The sequence below is a fragment of the Phalacrocorax aristotelis genome, chromosome 1 (genome assembly GCF_949628215.1).
Source record: "Phalacrocorax aristotelis chromosome 1, bGulAri2.1, whole genome shotgun sequence".
Classification (NCBI taxonomy): Eukaryota; Metazoa; Chordata; class Aves; order Suliformes; family Phalacrocoracidae; genus Phalacrocorax; species Phalacrocorax aristotelis.
Window position 1 is genome coordinate 165,605,873 of NC_134276.1, and position 21,027 is coordinate 165,626,899.

Below are 21,027 nucleotides of genomic sequence, written 5' to 3' on the forward strand. Positions count from 1 at the left end.
CATTGCAGGGAAGTTGAGCTGTGAAGCTTATAAAGCAGTCATGCTTGAGAATCAGATGAAGTCAGATGGAATCAGATGAAAAATTGCGTGTCTTAAATGCTTTCTAAAAGTTATGCTGCATTTGTGCCAGGTGCTTAGCTGCTGTAACTTGGAATACAACACAGTGCTAGTTTATCTACCTTGACTGGGGCCCTTTAGCACCTAAATGAATTTATTCCATGCCCCTGTGACAGAGGGCACTTGATGATCTACTGCATAAGATGAACTGGCAGGATCAGAAAACATTAAGAGGCAAAAGTGGGTTCCAAGGAGCAGACCTCTGCCAGAGGAGCGCAGGCCAGACGGGCGCTGTACAGGTTGCCACCAGGGGCATGTCTCCATCGGCTGACCAGTGCAAAACTACGTGATGGTGGCAGGTGTCCCCTTTGCCCCCTGAAGCAGTGGTTTGTGTGACCCAATGCAGCATTTAGGGCCAGCCCCTTGTCTCCCATTCCTCCGCTGCAGCTCTGTGACCAGCAAAGTGCCTAGAGCCACTGCATGGAAGGGCTGTGAGCAAGCAGGATAGATCCCATGAGTTATATCTTCTGTCCATATATCTGAGACAAACAATAACATCCTGAATACAGTCGTCTGGGATGCCGGACAGGGGTCTTTGTTCTGGGACTGTCCTACTCATTCTGAGACAACTAGTCCGCTGGCTGAATGAGCTGGCTAGGCTTCTCAAGTCTCAGAAGATAAGTGCAGCCCATTCAACCTTGTGCCTTGTCTTCGTGACACAGAATAGATACTGCATTTTGTGCTACAGAATAGTTCTTGAGCCTTGGAATATAATAATTTGTACTTACCAGGTGCTTCCAGCCCACAGATCTGGAAAAGGGTAAGTACTGGTATCTCCATGCTGCTGCAGGGTGCTGAAATGAAGAGGACCAGTGTACCTCTGAGTACCTGTGCTTTATGGCACAGAGTAAGCTGTGGACTGAGAGGACAGAAGCCTGTAGGAAGCCCTTGACCTGTGAGCCTGCTGATATGGCTACAGCCCTCCCAATAAACATGCTGATCTCTCATCTGAATGTGCTTCTCGGGAGGGTGACCAATCATCGCTGTGTTAAACGGCATCAGCCCAGCCTTCGTTGCATCACTCTGCTGAGATCGCTGTTTGTGCTGTAATTGATACTGCCTTAAATTGCCTGATGTTCTGTGGTTTCTACTTGTTTTGTTCCTGGAGTGAAGACTAATCTTCCCAGTTATCATAGCTAAAAAATATAGCACCACAGAGTTGTTTTCTCAGTGCTTAGAATTCACATGTAAATGACCAACTGAGCTTCACTTATTGCTTGATGTCACTGTTTGAGCACTGAGCAGTCATTTAAGTCTAATTTTGGTATGAAGGGAAAGTTTGGGCCAGGTGATATCTATTGGTCCACAGTCACAACATCAAGGTGAGCTCTCACTGGGGAGAATATCTTGCTGTTAGTGGTTTAGAGACAATCGTCCTTAAGCTTTGCAGATAACCCCTGCGACTACCCCATTTCTTGCTAACTAACCTCCCATGATTGCTGCAGAGCTACAAAGTGACTCCTTCTGCTTTACTTTTTTCTATATGCTTCTATTTTTTTTTAAATCGGCATCACTAATTAAAACAATTACTTAATTTTGAATAATGTTTTCTCTGGGATCATATACTGTCCTCTCCTAGTTGGACTCTCAGCCAGGGCCTTGTCTGTGTAAAAGCAGCAACATAATTCTTGGTGTCTGCATCACACTCGTGTGCCCACATCCTTCATCTCTCCTGGTTAAAAGCTCACCCGACAAAGAAATGCGGGATGCTCAAAGGCGATTAATTCCATGGGAGTGGGAGCACTTCACACTGTCCAAATTACATGCAGTGTCTGGCAGACCAAGAGACAAAACAAGTAGGAACATTAAGAAAAAACCTTAAAACCACAACAGGAGGAATATTTGACTATGTGAATACACAAAAGATCCAGAGAGAGAAAGTAGTGACAGATTTTGGGCCCTTTTTGGTCTGTTTTCAAATTTGCTTCCACCTGACCAGTCTGCGTGCTTGCTGAACAAATAAGGGAAACAGAAAATAGCTCATGAACACCAAACAGCAAATATTTCATATGCATAATTTATTTTAAAGTTTATTGCATCACATTATACAAGCATTAAACATGGCTTTATGTTGATGATTTTTTTTTTAAAGTGTGAAAACTTGACATTCTTCTCCATAGGATTTTTCTATTTACAAATAAACAATCTCTATATATACTTTATATATATTATATATATGGTAAATAACATAACTCCCCTCAGAAAGATTTAAAATAAAAAAGAACTGATTTGTAAACACGGATCCTGTTGTAGTATTTGGTGGCTTGAATGCAGATGATGTTCTGTGCCTAGGATTTTCTTCTTTCAAAGTATCCAGGTTGTTAATTTGTATTTTTTATTCTAAGTTCCGTAAAACCAACATGGGACAGAATGCAAAAAACGTAGCAAACAGGCTGAAAAACAGTCCCAATATACAATATTTTTTTTCCTTGGTTTTAAAAACTGGTGTGTAACTGCTCATGAAGTACGTGCTTGCTGTCATGAGTGGTCTATGGAGATCAATCCTACGCTGATTGCAAGATGATTTCACAGTATATCCTTTGATGTGTGCTGTCCTGCTTGCTTTGTAAAATGTCAGTGGCATGCATTGAGGTTGCTTTTTTTTTTTTTTTCGCATTCCCTTGAAGGTAGTGCTCTTGTGGAGCTGGAATAAGTAAACAACATATAGGACGGTCACCTGGAGGTTTAAACAAAACCCATCATGAGATCAGGAAGAAGGGAATGGCATAAATTTGCTATCTAGAGACCATCAAAATTCCACTTTTTATTATCAGCCCATTATTTATATTATTTATTTTCCTAATTAATAAACGAAATAAAAAGGGGTCATCTTTCCCGAGTGTTCCACTATATAGATCTGAAGGATCTGAAGGACTCGAGGGAAATCTGTTCAGCAGACCAGCAGCACAGAAACCTCAGTGGGCTGACTGGTTAATGTTAAGCGACAGAAATGTACTCAGGATCTGCCAGGGAGGTCAGAGCCCCTTTCAGCATCACGCGCAGCACAAGCTCGGTAAGCGGCCAGCTCGTGTTCTCATTCAGAGCAGAACAGGACACAACTTGTAGCAATGCGTTGTCATGAAAATTCATCATAATGTAGCTATGTTGAAAACTAGTCTCAAAAGCAATTATTATCTATTGTATTTCTGCTGCGCTTGATTTGTTTTGGCACATTATATTGCGGTGGTTCCTCTGGAGTGGAAGTCAGTTTATATTCTACCAGGTTTCAGTTCAGTTCTCAGAAGTTATTGAGATCTACATTGACAAAGCTATATCTTACTGCAGGAGTTTGCAAAGGTTCACATTCACAGGTGACACTGATTTTATGCATGACTCATGTCTCACTTTACTACTTAGCCAACAGTTACTAAGCTCTTGTCATCTGTTGTTTTAGATATTAAACAGAGGGTATGCAAACTAATCCAATTGCTCGTGTGAATTTGGTCTGAATGTGATTTTGCCTGAGAGCCCGCAGCCTGCCAGTGCAATACAGACCTGTACGTGGTGGATGGTAAATACTAACCCATCTGGCATGGGTGTATCGGAGGATGACTTCGCTTAATCCCCACCTCCTATTTACAGAGACAGAAATACCCCCGTTTCTCCACTGCCCACATGGGATGTGTCCACAACTGCTGTAAGCTGAAGCAAAGATGATCAAGTTCACTTCCTCATTAGGCAGGAATACACCCCACAACCGCTAGTCATGTTCCCCACTTAGTTTGGCACTGAGTCAACAGAGAGCAGATTAATCCTGAAATTCCTTCAGTGCTTATGTTGCCTCATGGGACCTTCAGGCTTGGGCAAGGAGCACCTGATAAATGGGAGCTGCTGTGCTATTTATCCTCTTCATGCAGGTTGATGGGTCACTACCGGAGGAGGTTCCTTGCTGCAAGGAAGCAAAGTGTAGGCAGGCAGTCACTACAGAGATGAAGGTGCATACATTTTCTTCCACCCCTCTCCTTCCTCAAGCCGTATTATCTTCCATTAAAACCTTCCCTCTGCATGGAAATAGCACAGTTCTCTGCTGCAGTGGAAAGAAGTTAATAGATCTAATTTGGCAATATGGGTTCTTGGCGCAAGTGGTCCTGATGTCCTGTGGAGCTTGAGGCATCCATCCATAGGGTCTTGCATCGTGTGATCTGTCCAGAAGGGCAAATTCTAGTCCTTCTATCGAATGATTTCCAGGAGGACTTGTAGAAACAACTTGCTGAATTTTCCTCCCTCTTAAATATCTTCAAACTAACAAGGTCACAATTCTTTAAGGTCTCTGAGAAAACTATGATTTTTATGGACCTCCAGTTATTTGGAAGAGGGTAAGCAAATGGATCAGCTCCAGTGTCTGTACCTGGCTGTATCCTCATAGGACATAGGCTTGCTTCCACTTGGCTTCTTACCATCTTGGCTTTTGAAGTTCCTTCTTTGTGTTGTGGCTGATTATGCCACTGCATGTTCTGCAAGAATTGCAGGGTTATCACTTCGAGACAAGAGGTGATAGAGCTTTCATAACACAGCATTTTGATTCATGTTGCTCCATCCAACAATTCTGCAGTCTTCAGACCTACAACTCCACTATTTTGGGTTAACGATCTGGGAAATTTTTAATTTCTTAATGCTAAAGGATTTATAACAGGACATAGACAGTAGCCCATTTCACCCAAATCTAATTCTGCAGCCTATGTAGAATTGCTCTGCCTGAAGGATTTCAAGCTATTTCATACTATAGTCTGTTGCTTTATTTTTCCCCTCCTCTCCTTCATAGAATATGGAAGGATGAACAAAGAAAATGTTACAAGTGTAGAGATTCTGGATGCCTGTGTTCTTTTGCTCTGCTGACCTTCTTCATCTGTTGGTTTTTTGTTTTACTTATTCAGAGAGGTCTTTAAGACACAGTCTGTCTTCTGTTATGTGTATCATATACCCTAATTCCTGACAAGGCCTCAATGTGATCTTGCAATACAAGTACACGGGCCATTCTGGGCAAGATGACCTAGCCTGATTTGTTTCCTTCAGAGACCAGACAGTCCTATAGCTGAAAAGGCACTGTTCAAATCTTTAAAACATATTAACAACTTTTCACAGCGTCATTTCCAAATAAATGACCCTACAGTTAGGTACCTCTGGCCACATTTAGATGCTTGTTTATCCATCAGTGCTTCTGCACACCTAAATTTTTCAGCATTGTTAGACCAGTTGATTAGACTCATGATCAAGCACCTCCTCCTAAAAATACTTCAGTATTGTTGGAGTAATGGAAATGGTCCACATATGTGACCTTAACTCATGGTAAATACAAGCTAACACAGCTTAGTCCACTGTGGAAGAGTGCAACATTGCCATGCATATGCTGCAGGTCGTGGCCACACACGTGGACAAGCACTGCCATGTTGCCAACGCGCAGTCACTAGTTACGAAGTAGCAACTTGGCCATGAGAACCAGCCATAAGATCTCTGAGTTCTGTAATGCACTGTAAGATATATAACTGTTTTGAAGTTCAGGGCCTTGAATTTAAGTCAGGGCCTGGGGCTTCCTGGAAAGAGTGCAGAGATTTAAGCATTGGTCTGATCTGCTCATGCTGACGTTAGCTCTGGAGAAGACTAAGCATTGCAAGACCTCTAATTTCAAAAGGCTTATGACAATATGCACCCTATTAAACATGGGCACGCATGTGCTATGTGCACACAACATTGATGTGCTATTTCTTTCGGTGCACTCTCCATTGTAGAAAACCAGGAAATTTTTATAAACAGAATTCCTATCTTCTTTTAAGCAGTTTCCTCCTCACCCCATCACGGCCACTCATTGTGATAAGATTTTCCGTTCTTCTTCCTTTCCTTCCGCTCTTTCTGCAGACGTTCCAGTTCAGCTTCATACATCATTTCCTGAATCAGGTACTTTTCTCTCCTCATCCGATCTCTCAGATCTTTTGGGAGATCTGGGATTAAGTAGGAAATCAGGTGCTTTATGCAAAAGACAAGGTGCTGTGAAAACAAAAAAGGGTTGAAAACTTAAAATCTTAGGAAGAAAAGAAGTACGTTCCATATCTTCTGAAAACCCTCTCCTGCCAGTTCACAAAAAGATGCTGTGTTAGAACTAAATCCATTACAAAATTTGAAGAAACCAAACTGAGAAATTTTTCCCCACAAAAGCGCCAGCCAAAGTCAGCGGCCTATGGATCGCAGCAAAGGTTATGAGCAGCTGGGTTCAAACAAGGCCTCAGAACTATTGTATCACCTGTGTGTTCAAACCCTTGAGGTCCTGAGTTGCTGCAAGGTTGTTTAGGTAGGGCCTGGTATTAGTGGATTGCTCTGCAGGAAGAGGAGGATCAAATGATATAATACTTTCCTGTTGCCAGAAGTGATCGAACCAATGAATTATCTATGCAAAACAAAACATTTTTTTCTTTTACTGTGTCTCTCATCCAAAGCCATACACCCATTTACTAAACATCACAGTGTTCACAAGGTAACTGATCCTTTGTCCCTCCTGCTTTAGGAATGCCTCAGCAAAGCTTGAGTGTGATGGGAAAGGCTTGCTTGAGTGTCCTTTTTTGTTTGATCAAAGATGCTGCTTGAAGAATTCCTCACTCCACTTGAGAGAAGGAGCAGAGAAACGGAAAAATCCTCCATCTCAGAAAGGACACTCACTCTAGATTGGAGAAATGAAGCTATTTCTTCTTCTCCAAGCAGAACCCTTCCTTTGAAAGCCACTGAAAAGTGACGTGTTTTCCCATGTATTCTTCCCTCATGAGCAATAAACATGCAATACTTTCATTGCTGTTTTTTTGCCAAACCTAAAAAAAGAAAAAGCTTCTTCTGTCAGTTTAGCCTGGACAAATAATTCCTTTTGCAGTGATAGGACATACTTTTGTTTTGTTTTTGAGAGAGGTCAAGATAGCCAAAATAACCACACCCACAGTACCAAAAAGGTGCCTGAGTTTAGGTAGTTACTTAATTTACGAAAAAACCTACCTTGAGTCACTTATCTCTTAGTGCAATCTTTTACTGTAATTGCTGTAGCAATCACAATACACCCATTACTGTTTTCCACAAAGACAGTCACGGTTTCTGCTGCAATGACCTTTTTGATTTCATAGATATAGTTAGGGAAACAGTTTAGAGCACCAATAGACAGAGTGGCCCCTGTTGAGGGAGACAGCTATGAGCCAGCCTATGGCTTTGGCTGGGGCAAAGCAAAGTCAAATCTCTCATGCAAGTATTGGGCAGACACAAAAAAAGCTATTCCACAGCAGGTTGCAAATTTGGCTGGGCACTGGGACTTGAGCAGAGCTGATTTTTCTTAACTCAGTTATCTTTGCCCTTATGCTGTGCTGCCTTTATGCCAAGTGTGTATCAAGAAGCCAGGCTCTCTTCAATCTTAAAACTGCTTAGGCTGATCTACCAAGGTCAGCCTTGTAGTCCTCTTTGGAGACAGATACCCTGGCTCTCAGCACTGACAGCTCAAGAAACAAAGAAGAGATCAAGCCCAGCAGGCCTCTATCAAATCTTCCTTTCTTTCCCTTAACATTTCCCTGAGTGTGGCAGAGATGGAAGAGCCAATCTCCTTACAACCAACCTCTAACAAGTTAGCGAAGTGTAGAGGAAGGACAGACCCCCAGCCTGCAGTGCCATATTCCCTCTTCATCAGGGAAGGGCTGAAAATGAGAGTCGGGGGGAATTCGCTCCAGACCTCAGGCTTCTATTGAGCCGCCAAGACATCCCTACACAAGAAACAATCTAGAAAATGTTTCCCCTTCACCTTTCCTCTAATTCAAACGCTTTTGTTCTGTGATCTAAAGAGGTGCTTCGAAAGCTTAGTCCAGAATTGATTCACACAGTATGTGAGTCAGAAATGCAGTATGTGCTCATGAACATTATGCCAATAATTTATGGTGATTACAGCTTCCATATCTGTGTTGGATGCCCTGTTGCTACAATTTCAGAGCAGAGGTTTGAGTAAAGAGTTTTTAAAAGTAATTTGTTTCCTGTTTGGCTTCTTCACAGTGTAAAAGGCATTTGAAACTGCTTATGCAGGAGAGATGTTGAGCCCCTGGTTTCTGGCAGGGATATTCAGGCACCTGAAATTCAGGCCTTAAGAAGTGCATTTTGTTTTGTAAATTATCTCATCCTATTTGTCTACTGTCCTGTCTCTCTTTTTCAAAATCAGCATGGGAATACCAGTCGTGTTAAGTTGGTATTTTCTTCTCTGCTTTGTCTTAAAGATTTTGAAATACTGACAGTAAGTACTAATATTATGAACATTGGCAAAGGTATTGAATCCATCATCATCATCTTTGTGATGCTAATCATTCTGGGGAAATGAATGGTATTAAAAAAATAGTGACAAAAGCTAGATGTGTAAATATTGTAACTTAAACAATCTTCATTTTTCAGTTGTTCACATTTCATCTTTTCTCCTTATGGTCCTTCACCCCTTCCTCACACACTAGTCAGCATACGGCTTCCCAGCCTAGACAGGTTACAAATGCCAGACCTCAGAAAGGAAAGTTTCATTTATTTCCCCTCTTTGCAAGCCACTGTTATAGCTTTCAAAGTGCTGCATTCCTCTTTTTGTTGGAACCTAAATACCTGTGACTATTCAGAAAACAGATCTGAGAATACAAAGCACGATACAAATAGCAGAAACTAATACAAAAATCTCAACAGCAGCCATCATAGATCAGCCCAATGAAAAAGCTTCAAAGGGAAATTTGTTTCATTTCATTGTTTTTGTTTTGCTACCTGAATGGTCACTGACCTCAAATACAATAATGAAAGCCAACCGTGCTGCTAAGACATGCCAGAACTGCAGTGTGTAACCATACGGCACTGGAGAGTGAGGAGGGTCTCGGTAGTCCCTGTACCTGGAAGACAAGCAGAGTACGGTAGTTAGCAAGTTCCTGCCCTGCTGCCTGGGAGGAAGGCAAAACCAAAACCTCTTGATCATTGCATTTTCTTAGGCTGGGCTTACACTAGTGTTTTATTTCAGATCAGGTGCATGCTTCTGAAGCAAGTGTCCTGATCACCTCCACTTGCCATGCTTTGGTTCACCCAAATGGGTTTACTTTCAGATGAATCCTAATGGTAAGATGCACTCCAGGAGTGCATTTTGTGCTTCAGCTGCTAATGGAAGTTCAGCGCAAAGGACCAGGCCAGTGTCTGATTGAAGCAAAACTGCTGAAGCAAATACAGAGGATACTGGGTGCTCAGCACCAGCAGTTTGACCCTACAGCACCTCCCTTGGCAGTGCAACGTGTGCTTTGCAGGCATCTCCTCAGAACATGGAGCAGGGTGGGATGCTCTGCTGTTTTGAGGGCCACTTTCTTCCCACTACAAGTTCATTTTAAAACTACAAATGTCCCCAATTTTGTCAGCCTGACAGCCATTGCAAAATCCATATAAAACTGCCTCGTGGGCTTCATCTGGCCCTTGGTTAATTAGCTGGCCAAACCTGGTATAAAGTGTGAATCATCTTGACTTTAGTGGAGCCAGAACTGCACTTCTTGGTATATCAACAGGGCAAGGGCTGTGTAAGAAAGGGATCTAGGATCTCGTCTCACAGAATGTTTCTTTAAAGACTTCGGGTCTCAATAATGTAAATAGAGATATCTGGTGGGAAAGCTGGATCCAGGAAGACTCAAACATTACATTAACAAATCATGAATCTGTTTAATTCAGGCATTCTGGAGTCCATTTCTACTAGCAGTATGTTAATTCCAAAATACTATTGCAGAAACTTAATTTAAAAGTAGTGTAAAAATTGTTTTCCCCTTAATCTGTTTCCTAGATGGGACAGAAAACCCATTATAAAAAATATTGAAAATACCATACTAAGTAATATACTTAAGCTTGATCTCTAAGTTAGTTTTAAGAAACTGAAGAAAACTCAGATGAGGAAAGAAAATTAACAGTTATTTCATCTCTACAATAATCTTTATTTCTCCCTGAAGGTTCATCTTCTTAGATTGCAGAGTGTGCTACACAAAATGAAATAAACTGTGTCTTGACATCTTAGTCAGCAAAAGGCCTCTCTTAAATTGTAGTATCTCTGGTGCAAGCTCCTAAAACTGAGATGATCTTCCCTTCTGCAAGCAGCATTCTGACTTCATAATTTTATAATATTCTAAACATACTGAAAACAGAAGTCCCTGGACCAAGTGCCAAGTCAGTAGAGTAAGCCTCCTTTTTGTACTTTCTAGGAAGCAAGCACTACACGTGAAGAAATGGGGAAATCTTTTATAAACAACCAGAATAGCACGGCACCATCTGGGCTCCAGACGAGCAGAGAAGTTAACTGAATATGGCCACTGTTTTTTGTTCAGACAGCCTGCCTTCCTGGAAAAATGCCTATACATAATGTTTCCTTATCTCACTATCAATATCTGGCCTGAGGTACAATTAAAATGACTGATTTTTTAGCAGAATTCAGGTTAAGTAGCTGATAAACTCAGCTAAAGAAAGTAAGACATTCTTTCAAGGGTAGGTAGACAATTCAGTGTCCCCCAGAAGAACAGATTTATCTTCTGAAGATATATGGCACCAATTTTAATGTTCTCTTTATGGGATATTGAGGGGACAACTTTTTTGTTGATGGGATTTCAACCATTGGCTTTAAGTAGCAGCAGCCTCTTGCTTAAGTTAGGGAAGAAAGGAATTAGAGTGGGAAGAGAATGATCAGAATTACAAAACGTTATTAAATGGTGCTATGGCAAACAATGTGGATGGAGTATTCTCAGAGTGGTTCTGCGCCATATAAAATGTTATATATGGCTTCAACATTGGGATATTCTTTCTACCAAATAAGTTGCAACAGTGTTAAATATCAGTTAGTTAAACAAAAGCATTAATGCCACCCCCCAGTTCATTACACTATACCACTCAACCTCCTTCTTATTAATAAAAATGCCACAACATCACAAAGTATCACTGACTTTTGCTGTACCACAGAGTATGTTTTGTTCTTTAGGCACTCATGAATTATAGAATCATAGAATCATAGAATCGTTAAGGTTGGAAAAGACCCTTAAGATCATCGAGTCCAACCACTAACCTATCACTGCCAAGTCCACCACTAAACCATATCCTCAAGCACCACATCTACCCTTCTTTTAAATACCTCCAAGGATGGAGACTCCACCACCTCCCTGGGCAGCCTGTTCCGATGCCTGACAACCCTTTCGGTGAAGAAGTTTTTCCTAATACCCAACCTATCCTTCCCCTGGTGCAGCTTGAGGCCATTTCCTCTCGTCCTATTGCTTGTTACTAGGGAGAAGAGACTGACCCCTGACTCACTACAACCTCCTTTCAGGTAGTTGTAGAGAGTGATAGGGTCTCCCGTCAGCCTCCTCTTCTCCAAACTAAACAACCCCAGTTCCCTCAGCCGCTCCTCATAAGAGTTCCACCCCCAAATTTATCATAATGCTTCTCCATTGCAATGTCTTAAAGCTATTTTGATTGGATACTTACCTGCAATATTTTAATGGTGAACCAGAGAATTCACTTCCATTTGATGTTGGCTCTGAACGGTTTTCAAAGTCAGACACCAGAAATACTGACAAACTGGCATTAACGTAGCCAACCATACACCTAGGGGGAAAAAATCCTGTAGTCAGGACACAGCAAGGTTTTTCCATTAACTGTTGTACCCCAGAGGACGTTCTCTGGGTTTCATGAAATCCACAGTATAACCATGATCCTTATTAATATTTGAAAGGGATGTTGTGGCAATGTAAAAGAAATGCTCGGGTAGGTCGGATGGACAATAAAAGTGAAGCAATGGTAGATTTCTATGGGAGAAGAAATGGTGAAGACTGGGGCTGGTTGCTTTTGAAAAGAAAAGTCACCTAAAAGGTGACACAATGGAGCTAAAGAAAATAATGAGCAGCACTAGGAAGATAAGGAGAATATTCCCAGTGTTACCCTTGTGGTACTAGTGCAAAGGAACATTAAATGAGATGGAAAGGCTATACACTTAAAACAGCTTTTTACAAAATGTCCAGTTTATCAGAGGAACTCAGTACCAAAAGAACCCAGGGTGGCTGAGCACTGGGAGGGTCAGGCAGAGTTTGGAGAAGACTGAGTATGAGAATGTACATTGGCAGACAAAAGGCTGCAGGAGTCACAGGAAGGCTCAAGTTTGGTGTTAACAAAGCTGAGGAGAGATGTGGCAAGTGTATTGTGCTGCTCACTCTGTACTGCCCAAGCACAGGTTAAAACTAGCCACACTGATCAGCTTGGTGTAGGCTATAATGCTCAGTAAGGGTTCGTTTGGTTGGTTGGTGGGTTTTTGGTTTGTGTTTTGTTTTTTTTTTAAAAAAAAAAAAAGTCTTTGAGAAATTACATTTAAACACCATCTTTGTCTCAAAATCTCCATACTGATTGGATTAGGAACTTAATTTAATGACAATATTTTTCTAGTAATACTGGGTGTCATATGGCTCTAATACCGACAGATGTTTTTTGAAAGGAAAAAGCACCTCTCTCATTTAAGTTACCCAATAGCAGATATTCTTGACTCCTTAATCTGAGAAAATTCAATATTCCTGTGGATTTTTGAACAGCTTCCTGTTTTTGCAACAGTACTTAATAATAACAATATCCAGAATGCTGACAAAAATAGTGTTTATCCAAGTTGGCTCCTTCAAATTATTACTATCTGATGGTTTCATCTAGAAATTCACTCAGAAAAGCAGCAGAAGTGTGAACACACTGTACAAGAGGTTGGTGAAGAGAAGATAAGAGCTTCCTCTGTGGGCCAAGCTACTTCACCTGTGCAGAACTAGTTTCAAAGCCAGTGAGTCATATTTGAGTCTTCATAAGAATAATATTTCTAAAGGTGTTTTTTCATGCACGGTGGTCTTGAGAAAATCAGTAGCAAGGAAAGTTGCTGTCAGTGCCTCGATGTCCTGTGGATCTTCATAATGGCACAAGCAGAGGCACATGCGCAGGAATGACTGGCACCAGACCAAACACTGTACCCATGAAGGGACTTTAACTCTTCATGAAAATAAAAGCAACATTTCTCCTGGCACCAATAAAATGCCAAACTCCTTGCAGGACAGCAAGTTAACACTGCTAATCAGGAGCTGCCACACCAGCTGCCCTTCTTCCATCGGTATGATTAAACAGTATTGATAACCAAAAGATGGCAAAAAAGCAGCCACAGAAGAACCTGCTTTCTGTAGCAGGGAATAAAAATCAATCTGATAGCAGAATGTGAGCTCTCTGTCACCGTCTACTGTTTCGCTTGGCCCTTTTTGAACAGTAGGGTCCTTGCTAACAGAGCTGCTAGGAGATCATTTGCAAACTGTGTCTGTTGGTGTTCAGCTGGATTCAGTGACCTTCCCTGCATCCAGCAGCCTAAATTTTACAAGTTGCCATGTAGTAGCTATACTCATACTTCCTGGTAGTGTGCACACGTTAATATAATCTCAGTGTTTAGCAACACTGAAAGAAAATCCACTTAGACAGTAGGGATTCAGTTCACAAACGTCTCCTGAAAGATTTAATCTAAGGACTCTAGTTTTAGAAGAAAAACAAATTACTTTGCTCTGTAAGTACATCTTGATTTATTAGTTGGGAATTGCTTCCTCTTGTTAGACACTACTTTTTTTTGAGCAATACATGCTGAATACTACATCAGGGAAAAAAACCTAGTGAATAAGTTTAAAATGATCATTAAATCTGTAACTGATAAATATCAGCATTGCTTCAGAATGAAGAGGGTTATATCCATGTACACCAGCTGTGAAGTGCAGCTTGTGCAGCATACTGTTACACACACCAAATCTCTGTAACAGCTCTGCCACGTTTTCCTTAAATTAACATCATAAATTATAGTCACTCAGCAACCCCTTCTGTGAATATACAAAGCATCAATATCTGTGGCTGATATCTGTTACCTAAGCACAAAAAATAAATTTGGGTTAGTGGAATCAGAAGATACATAGCCAGTACTGCTGTATCTATTCAAGTAGTAAGTGATTTTCATGTGCATCTCTTTTTCCCAGAGAAAACCTTACTTTTGTCCAGCTTCTCCTTGGCCAGCACAAGGTCCATATTTGTAAGCATAAACAAGGCGAGGGATGAAATCTGATGTCACAGCTATAACAAATGCGTTTGTGATAACAGAAAGAATTCCAATGCCTTCCAGGATCCCATACCAGATTCCTGTTCAACAAGAAGAGTATGTGAGCTCCAGGAAAAACAAGAACCAAGGTGCCTGAGATAGATACTGCATCCTCCGAAGCAGTTGTCCCCACCACTCAAGGTCTTTTTATCTGAGTTTCTATCTGAAAGTCACTGAGTAAAAATAACTTTTCTTATTGAACAGCGGGTCCTCAGTGGACAAGATTTCTGTTCCCACTGGGTGGGAATTTTGTTTATCCTGCAAATAATCTCAACGAAGCTGCAGAATTGCTCACAGAGGCCTTGGCTCCACCAAGCCACATAACCCTGAAGGCAGTTTTCAGAAACGCTGCAAGTCTCCCTGCTTATGGTGAGGAGGGTCTGCCAGGGCAGCCATTAATACATGCAATCCATGATCTGCCTGTCACTGGGGCCTTGTGTGTAACTAACTCGTGCACAGTTGGTCAGCACATACCTATTTGCACCAAAGTCTTCACAGCATGCTAATGCTATACAATGGCACACAGCCCCTAGGCATCACCTGGGCTTTTTGGCCCATTCTCAACTGTCTGACAGATCTTGTGGTACCAGCACACAGCAACTCTGGTCATGAGGACCATCACTGAGAACCACACCAAAGGAAGGTTAGACATACCGTTGATGTTAATAAGGCATCAAGCTGCCCCTAAAAACTTTGCTGACTGGTGAGTGAATGCAACTTATTTTGAGAAATCACACCTGAATCGGCCTGAAAAAAATAATCAATTTTTCTGTGCCTTTATTATGTTATATAGTTGTTTTTTCAGGAATTATTCCTGCAGTGTATGCTGTGTACTGGCTGATGTCCAGGCTTGTACCTAAACTCATAGATCCATGCTGTCCACATACAAAGCTTTACTCAGACACAGACTTTAGGCACATGGTAGACCATTCTGAGAGCACAAAGCCTGAGCTTCTGACATTTCATGGTGCTGGCTACTGGTTTTTGCAATGCAGGTGGGCAGCAAGGTGTCCTATTTACCCCTCAAAATACACCAGGGATTCAGCGTTGGGCAGATGACTTTGTTTCACAGAATCCTTCCTAAAGGTGTTCTGCTTTTGCACACTGCAAGGACAGAAGAGATTTAAAGTCAAAATATGTTCGGAGAGCCCTTGCAGTAGTGTGTGGCTGGGTGACCTCAAAGTTATGTGAACCCTGTGTTTAGCAATGTAGATGTGCCTCGCTGAGAGCACGTTGTCTCTTGGGATCTAGATACACCCTGTCTGACCTGGCAGGGACCCAGTGGGCATAGCCCCTGAGTCACAGGGGAGCTTGATTTTGGCCAGGTAAATATAAAACACACAAGTCCCTTACAGGATAGTGGCCACTTTAACTTGACTTTCATGTTTCAGCTGCTCTGTCTGGTTATTATATTCTAACAGAGAAGCAGGAGGAAAAAACTGCAGAGAACCCTGATCACTTCATTAAAATACCTTGGCTGTTAAGTTACCCAGAAAATCATTAAAAGACATTTTCCCATATAGACTATTAATTGCATAAGTAGATTGGGATCAGATATATGAAGTTTTTTGGATCAAATCGTGTGTTGTTAATGGCGAAGATGACTGAAAATACCTTAATCTGCTCTTACTTGAAGTGGTCAACACTTTGCCTTAAGAATAAAACACACACAGAAACACATACAAAGAGCTCACCTATATCTTTGGCTCTTGAAGCTAAAGGTCTTCTCCACTGGGTAACAAATTTGTATGCATCAAGCCGAATTTCAATAATATTGTTAAGTAAGGCCAGAAGCGGTGCCAGTGGAAAAGCTGCCACAAAAATGGTTGTGAACCCAAACTGAAGAACTAGGAAAAAAAGGAAAGATCACGGTATAATTGTTAAGATCTAACCCCAGGGTCTAAGATACCAAAATAATATATGCATATGAATACTATGTATAAATATACAAACATTTCTTGTGCCATACCATACAATAGTTTAGTGACACTTATACAGCAATTCCTTGCCAAAAGTTCAGTGCAAGGATGACATGAACAAATGCATGTCTATCCCTGGGATGGACAGCAACATCTAGATTTTGTAATTTGGAGCAAAATTTGGAGGTGGATGAATTGTGCTTATATAAAGGGACATTTTTACTCCAGCATCAACTAGGATCTCTCAATATCTGCAAAGATTAGGGCATAATACATTCCTTTTTATAGTGCAGATGGGCAGCAGTTTCAAATTTTGTGTAAGTTTCTAGAGGCAGGTTTTCAGGCTGCCAAATTTCCCAACAATTTGAAAAGAATTATGTGAGGGAGAAAAAAACCCCAATTATAACATAAGCAGTTCAGTCACACAGGGCAAAAGTTCTTGTTCTTTAACATTTCTTTGAGCAGTTATCCTCCCCTCTCCTCTGATAGAGCAATGATTTTTGGCAGCAAGCTACTTTGTAAAAGTGAGGTAGTAAATAATGGTGGATTTAAACATAAGCAAGCATGCAGGTCTGTACCACGCAGTTTACAAATAAAAGCCCAAGGGAACTTCCTTTAATAAATAACAGCAAAGTTCTTCAGAAATATATGCAGGCAAAGAGGTGGGCTCTGGTTTGGAAAACAGCCTTCCCCACACAAAGCCAGAATGAGAAGTGTTTTATGGATGCGAGGTTAGCAAACCAGCAGCAGTGTGGTTAGCTACATTGGTTTGGTTTGGTTCTTACAAACTCACGCCCATTCCTCACCTGACCTGTGGGAATGAAAACCGTTTTGCAGCCTCTTTAGCTTCATACAGCAATAATTAAAAGAGTACACCAGCCCACATCAACAAAAAGCAACAAAATGATAATCTAGTGAAAGAGAGAGAACAAAGGTCAGTGCCATACTCATTTCTAGGTATTCATCAAAGAGTCCATAAGCATTCATAGGTTGCAGATTGTAGTCCTTTTCCCACTGTGGGAAGCTTGTTTTTCTCTGTGTGCCATACTCTTGTCGCAGTTTTCTCCTGGTCCACCAATTTTGAATTAGCCTACATTTTCAAATAAATTAAAGAAACAAGGTAAATAATATTAGTGGCTATTTAACACAAACTTGGAAGAAGCTAAGTCTGCACAACATACCTTGCAAAATTAATTTCCCAGTGCACAGGAAAATAGAGCATTAGTAATACATGTGGTTGATGACACGGCATGAAAACAGATACGGCTGGTGGGCTGTAATCCAAGCCTAGATATTGTTAAAGTGGTGGAGGGATTTTGACATATTTTCATTATTTATTTACCTTCTTTTTCTCTACACAGAATGACAAATCACTTCAGGGTCTGTTTATAGGGCAGAATGCAATGCTGTGTGGAGATAGTTGAGCTCTAATTGAGAAATCAGTAAATAGAGTGCTAATACTGCATAGTCCTTTCCTGTGTGTGTGCTGGCATCTCTACAGGGCTCTACAGTGTGCAGGGTGACAGTCCCTGGGGCAATTCTGGAAGGGAAAAAGCAACCTTGAATGGTGTCCGCAGCCAAACATTCAGAGGAACAAAAGGCAGAAAGAAGTGTGGGGACTACCAACAACAGGTGGTGACTGAAAGATGAATGCCTGACATGAGAGCTGTCTTCATCTCAAGAAATGGGGGAGCTGTACTGGACTTCAGGGGAAAATATTGTTCCTGAAGAAATGGTTGTGTAGGGGCACCATGACAGGCACCGACCCAGAGGAGAAATGAGTGCTCACATCTGAAATAAACACCTTTGCCTCTCCAGATCGGGGAGTTGCACAGGTTTGCCAGCAAAGGACATGAGTTACAGGTAGTATAGAGAGCAAAAAAAAAGGTTGACAAAGATTTTCTCCGAAGTTGTGGTTGACCCCTTCTTCTCAGCAAGATAGAAGGGGATGGCTCACCCAAATAATTCAATCCTTTCCATGACTGTGCTTTACTTCTTGCCTTCACATTGGCCTGGTCTGGTCTGTTAATGATAGGCAAATGGCCATTGGATTTGGCTAAGGGTTTGGCCAATTGCATGTTTTCTTAAGGGTTAGAGATTGTTTTTCCGTTCAGGCCATTGACCAGAGAGGTTATAGCTTGTCCTGCCTTCCTTAAAAAAGTGTAAGTGCAACTGAGTGCAGGGCATTAACATCTAGAGCTTAGAAATGCAATTTAAAAATTGGGAAGTACCCACATGGACCTCAAGGCAAAATTTGGAAGTATGAGAAATTATTAAAATATTTGGTTTTAGCAGCTTGCAGCCAGTCACTAGTATGTAAAAAGCCTAAAAGGCCTTTCCTGTGAATGGCCATGGTTGTGACTGATGAACTGTGGGACAGGTAAGGGCACATCTTTGCAGTCCACAGCACCCTTTGGGACTTTGCCTCTCATGTCCTGCCCGTGAGAAAGTGAGAGGGCTGAGAACTGAATTCGTGCAAAGGCAGGAGGGGTGAGGTAGGTGGGAGACCAATATGCTGAGACAGATCCTGGTTAAATTCCTTCTTTGTGAGAGGGGAAACCCATAACCAGTGTTATTAATTATCTAAGACTCCTTGTAAAATTCAGAGAGATGTCACTTTCTGATTTATGTTTGAGCGACGCGGCATAATGTGGTTTTGATATAGATGTATGTTCTTCCAAGAAAAACATCAACTTGAAATTGCAGTTTTCCACATCCAAATGAAGTAACAATTCATACTTAGTTATTGCAAATGTATCTATGCAGGAGAGGAGAACTGATGTGCACTTTCAGACGTTTCAAGGTGGAGTTTCTGTGAAGGAGAAGCATCATTCTGACATACCAGTATTTGTACTAAAAATGTAACCACTGAACAATCAATGCTCTAGCACACACCCTAGGGCGGCTCTTTGCTATTTTTGAAACCTAATTTTTAAGTCTCAGGCAGAAATTTCAGAAGAGAGGCCAATGCCACATGTATCAGTGAGAAACGTGACAGCAGGTCCTGGGATTCCCGTCACCAAGGAACACCCAGTGGCATTTCTGACTTGCCCCACGTGTCTTTGCTGTCCCTGTGGGAGCATATGCCTGCACCGGAGTTGGGCTGCCACCCTGAAATGGTGCAAAAACCACTCTCTAAAACAGGCTGCTGGTGCTCCTCTCCTAAGGCTGTCTTATGGGGAAATATTCTCTGCTATCAGCTTTGGCTGCTGAGTGCTGGCTCAGCCTGGGTCTCGGCAGACAGTAGCTGGCACACAGGTGGAGGTGCAGTGATGTTCTACTACAGACTGTAGGATTGCCTCCAAATCCTCTGGCCATCCACATGGTGTTGGCTCCGATCATGCTCTTAGCAGAAATTATATTTTTTTTTCACACAAAAAGGAAATGCACTTGCCTGTAGCACTTCAGGGCTAGAAGGTGGACTGAAAGGTCTGGAAAGCAAATACATCTCTCATCAGAATAACGTGATGCATCTCACATTGTTGTGACTGTTGTGATTTTCATTGTGACTCTAAAATGAATAGCCTGACTTCACCTGAAGAAGTTTATTCCTGTTAAATCACTTGTTTTTAAACAATCTCCTCGTACATCTTTCTGCCACCTTTAATCCCCTTCCATGCTCTTTATTAGGTTTTGAAATCCCTATTATTAGGTAGCAGAAAGATCTAATGGAAACTGACAAAAGAGGCAGGGAGTGGAAAGAGAAGGATCAATACTGCTGCTGCTTTTCCCTCCTCCCCACCCTGGCTAATTCCTCCAGCTCTAACAGCTGCAAAATCCTGGCAGCTAGCGCTAGGCGCAAACCAGGGAAGAGGGAGAGATAGCGAGCTTTGAGTACCTTGATTGCCAATTACTCTGTGCATTTATATAATTTACGCCATTCTCATTACCACTAGATGTGATCAGCACTGAGGCTGTCTGAAATTGCTTCAGCAACATGTTTCTGCAGTTCAGGGGACAAACTCTGCACTAGCTGCTGTGGATCCTGCAGAGAAGCATATTCCTCTGAACTTTGCAAGGGCAAACTTTCTGACAATGTCAGCTCTCTCTCTTATATTTTCACACTTGCTAATTTCCCTTGATGACCTGCCACAGTGTCTCTAGCATTAACTGTCTATATTAATCATATTAAACATGCTCATTAAATACTAATCAATAAGAAATGAACCAATAGGAAATGAATAATCATCAATCTTTTTAGCTAGGGGACAGCTCCATAATATCTTGAAGATCACTAGAGAACTTGCTTATATACCAGTCAGTACATTTGTCTGTCTCTGAGAGTGTGCATGCCAGCAGTGCATTTCTTCCAGCTCATACCTGCCTTTTCAGGCATCTTTTATCACCCAGCAAGGAGAAATCCAATTTAGAACTTACTGGCATAGCTAAAAAATGATATATATACTATTTCCTGTGTAAGGAATATAGCAGTCCTACAGTTGTTTTTAAGGAGTTTTAAAACAGGGAATACAATGTAATGGAATCAAGTACTTCCCACATATTATTTATTTGTTAATATTTATATTACACTTTCACTTTTGCAAACTATGTTCAATGTGAAAAAAACCCAAACACCATCTATCTCTATACATCTGAAAACCTATAGTAAGAATTTTTACATCCTAGGGGGGATTTTCTATTGTAATGACTACTGCATCTTGCTTTTATGTAACTGGTCATAAGGAAAACATAATATTATTCTGTGACCTATGGAACCATAGGCATTATATTTACTTACGGGTAGCCTAGTTCCATGAAGTTATTCCAAGTCTGCTTTAGCACCATTATAATACCCATTTGCATACAGAGATCAATAAGGCATCCACTAGGGTGGCACTACAAAATAAATACAAAAGAAAAAAA

The 21,027-nt window shown here is 41.3% G+C and overlaps 1 protein-coding gene across 2 annotated transcripts in view; it reads right to left on the bottom strand.

Annotated features, from left to right (window-relative positions):
* Window positions 1–2,127: 2,127 nt before the first annotated feature.
* Window positions 2,128–21,027, bottom strand: part of ANO4 (anoctamin 4) — a 138,327-nt gene continuing 119,427 nt past the window's right edge. Inside the window, exons 15-22 of one of the 2 annotated variants that reach the window (XM_075080059.1) lie at window positions 20,903–21,000; window positions 17,112–17,254; window positions 15,940–16,092; window positions 14,139–14,286; window positions 11,584–11,703; window positions 8,876–8,981; window positions 5,904–6,099; window positions 2,128–2,794 (exon numbers count right to left, since the gene is read on the bottom strand). In XM_075080059.1, the coding sequence (XP_074936160.1) occupies window positions 5,908–6,099; window positions 8,876–8,981; window positions 11,584–11,703; window positions 14,139–14,286; window positions 15,940–16,092; window positions 17,112–17,254; window positions 20,903–21,000 (960 nt within the window). In that variant the 3' untranslated portion in view covers window positions 2,128–2,794; window positions 5,904–5,907. Of the gene's footprint in view, window positions 6,100–8,875; window positions 8,982–11,583; window positions 11,704–14,138; window positions 14,287–15,939; window positions 16,093–17,111; window positions 17,255–20,902; window positions 21,001–21,027 lie in introns of both variants that reach the window. The other variant, XM_075080070.1, reaches the window with a different exon arrangement.